The sequence below is a fragment of the Panicum virgatum genome, chromosome 5N, assembly GCF_016808335.1.
Source record: "Panicum virgatum strain AP13 chromosome 5N, P.virgatum_v5, whole genome shotgun sequence".
NCBI lineage: Eukaryota > Viridiplantae > Streptophyta > Magnoliopsida > Poales > Poaceae > Panicum > Panicum virgatum.
The window spans coordinates 5462597-5465627 of NC_053149.1; the positions used below are offsets into that span (position 1 = coordinate 5462597).

The 3031-nt window shown below is 57.7% G+C and overlaps 1 protein-coding gene across 2 annotated transcripts; it reads left to right on the forward strand.

The window, feature by feature from the left end:
* The first annotated feature begins 240 nt into the window (after window positions 1-240).
* LOC120676679 (gibberellin 3-beta-dioxygenase 2-2-like) lies at window positions 241-2409 on the forward strand. 2 transcript variants are annotated; one of them, XM_039958007.1, is made up of 3 exons: window positions 241-960; window positions 1185-1343; window positions 1447-2409. In XM_039958007.1, exons 1-3 carry the CDS (start codon window positions 467-469, stop codon window positions 1934-1936), a joined length of 1143 nt encoding a protein of 380 aa, XP_039813941.1. In that variant the 5' UTR covers window positions 241-466; the 3' UTR covers window positions 1937-2409. The 2 variants fall into 2 exon arrangements, with proteins under 2 accessions (XP_039813941.1, XP_039813942.1); XM_039958008.1 differs by having other exon boundaries at window positions 242-948.
* The last annotated feature ends 622 nt before the right edge of the window (window positions 2410-3031 follow it).

Below are 3031 nucleotides of genomic sequence, written 5' to 3' on the forward strand. Positions count from 1 at the left end.
CCAAGCCCCCCCGTCTCTCTCACCACATTTTCTGGATTCCCCAAAACGCCATCGCCTCATCCATCAATTCCCCACATTGCATCCTCTCATATCTCTCTCTCTCTCTCTCTCTCTCTCTCTCACACACACACACACACATTGCATCCTCTCATCTCTCTCTCTCTCTCTCTCTCTCTCTCTCTACTCCTGCCTGATCCGCTACGCTCCAAAACCTCTCCCCCTATATATACCGGGGCATGTACTACTCTGGTTCTTACACTTTTCTCCTCCTCATACCACTAGTGCAAGGTCCTAGATTTACACTTCTTGGTGCTTGCTTAGCTTGTTTCTTTCTAGCAACGATAATTGCCATAGCAGCTAGCTGCTGGTAGTGATCTATTGGCCGGCCGACCAGGATCGGGGGTCAGCGAGTGAGTACTACTAGCTAGCTAGCTCATAAGCAAGCAGCAGGCAAGGCCGGCCGGAGATGCCGACGCCGTCGCACCTCAAGAACCCGCTCTACTTCGACTTCCGCGCCGCGCGGCGCGTGCCGGAGTCGCACGCCTGGCCGGCGCTGCACGACCACCCCGTCGTGGACGGCGGCGGCGCGCCGGCGACGCCGGACGCCGTGCCGGTGGTGGACCTGCGTGAGCCCGGCGCGGCGGCGGCGGCCGGCGTGGCGCGCGCCGCCGAGCAGTGGGGCGCGTTCCTGCTCACCGGCCACGGCGTCCCCGCCGAGCTCCTGGCGCGCGTCGAGGACCGCATCGCGTGCCTGTTCGCGCTGCCGGCCGCCGACAAGATGCGCGCCTCGCGCGGGCCCGGGGACGCCTGCGGCTACGGCTCGCCGATCATCGCCTCCTTCTTCTCCAAGTGCATGTGGTCCGAGGGCTACACCTTCTCGCCGGCCTCCCTCCGCGGCGACCTCCGCAAGCTCTGGCCCAAGGCCGGCGACGACTACGCCAGCTTCTGGTTCGTGCGTGCGTACGTGTCTATAGCACTTGCGCCGCCGCCGCCGCACGTGCGCCTTCCTTCCTTCGCCACCATGCACGTACGGATCGATCGTTCACGCACGCGCACCGATCGAAAGAAACGTCGACGTGTCCCGGTCAAGGCCATGCATGCATGCAACCAAACACGCCTGGTCCGGTATTACCACCGTGTCGTCGTGCTCACACCGGCCGTTGGTCTGTGTCTGTTGCCTACAGCGACGTGATGGAGGAGTTCCACAAGGAGATGCACGTCCTGGCGGGCAAGCTGCTGGAGCTGTTCCTCAGGGCGCTCGGGCTCACCGACGAGCAGGTCGCCGCCGTCGAGGAGGAGCGGAGGATCGGCGAGACCATGACCGCCACCATGCACCTCAACTGGTGGGTGCCATGCCATGGCCGCCATCTAGACCTCTGTGCATGTCCAGAGCTCTTGAGACAAAGGAAACTAACCTGGCGTGACGTCGTGTGTGGTGTCGTGCAGGTATCCGAGGTGCCCGGACCCGCGGCGCGCGCTGGGGCTGATCGCGCACACGGACTCGGGCTTCTTCACCTTCGTGCTGCAGAGCCTCGTGCCGGGGCTGCAGCTCTTCCGGCACGCCCCGGACCGGTGGGTGGCGGTGCCGGCCGTGCCGGGCGCCTTCGTCGTCAACGTCGGCGACCTCTTCCAGATCCTCACCAACGGCCGCTTCCACAGCGTCTACCACCGCGCCGTCGTGAACCGGGACCTCGACCGGATATCGCTCGGCTACTTCCTCGGCCCGCCGCCGCACGCCAAGGTGGCGCCGCTGCGGGAGGCCGTGCCGCCGGGCAGGACCCCCGCGTACCGCGCCGTCACGTGGCTCGAGTACATGGGCGTCCGCGAGAAGGCCTTCGCCACCGGCGCCTCCGCGCTCAACATGGTCGCCACCGCCGCCGAATCCGACGATGCCGACGCCGCCGTCCACCAGCCGCCGCTCGTCCTCTCGTCGTAGCCGATCTCGATCGATCGCCGGAGACACAGACGACGGCGCATACCGTACCCCCGATCAAACTAATCAAACACGCCGCCGCGCGCAACCCCGATGAAATGGCATCTTCCATTCTCGCTCGCGCGCATGCAGCGGCCGGCCTTCCGCACCTGCTCGTCCTCCTCTGCCGGCTGTTGGGAAAAAAAAACTAATCTGAGACGAAGACAAAGACGAAACGAACGAAGAGGAAAAGGACATGCTGTAGCTGTTTCTTCTAGTTGCAGGCAGGCTGCTGCTCCCAGCCGAGTTTGTCGTTACTGACGATTATTATCCTGATTGAAAACTAATCTGAATTAATGCATGTGGTTTGGCATTTGGTACTGATCCTAGCCAGCCTGGTCAATGATAGGTCTATGATCTGATCCTGTTCTCTGTTGTTTTCCTCTTTGTCTGAAGAAAAATGAAAATAATTGATCCGGCGGCCTTCCGGGTGCACTGATAGGCGTTTGCTAGCTGATGCAAGAGGTTGCGAGCTGCAGTGAGCACCAGTGACCAGTGGCCATGCGTGTAAAAATATACTCCCTCTGATCTTAAATATATGATATTATTATTATTTCGTTTGATTATTCGTTTTTTTTATAAATATTTATGCAAATAGCTAAATCTTTAAGTTAGATTCAAGAGACTCTTGATAATAGACGTAAAGGTACTCATTTCACTTCATTTAACTAACTGATTAATTAAATAATATTGGTCAAAGTTGAAAAAAAATCAACAATGTCATATAAAAAGAACGGAGACTAAAGGGATGGCTCTTGGATTGGATGAGCAGTGCGGCTGCAACTGCAACTGTATAGTACACACCTGGCTCGTACCGTGGTACACGCAGCCTCAGAGCGCTAGCGAAAGAGGAAGAGACAGAGGCGCATATGCCTGCTGCACCACACTGCATGCTTCCGACAGGATGCAAGGACAAAGCCATGCTTCCCCTGCAACAAGTTACTACGAGAATCTTTACTAGTTCCAGTAAAATCTAACCCTTTTTATAATTTACAACCTCTTTTAAAAATCGTATTTTCCAAGGGACTCATCAAAGATAAAAGGAAGGAATTGGATGCT

Excerpts from the sequence above, each read along its gene's own strand:
- LOC120676679 (XM_039958007.1), top strand. The coding sequence starts at position 467 with ATGCCGACGCCGTCGCACCTCAAGAACCCGCTCTACTTCGACTTCCGC. Across the intron at positions 961-1,184 it reads AGCTTCTGGTTCGTGCGTGC|CGACGTGATGGAGGAGTTCC; the intron begins GTACGTGTCTAT and ends TGTTGCCTACAG. Across the intron at positions 1,344-1,446 it reads GCCACCATGCACCTCAACTG|GTATCCGAGGTGCCCGGACC; the intron begins GTGGGTGCCATG and ends GGTGTCGTGCAG.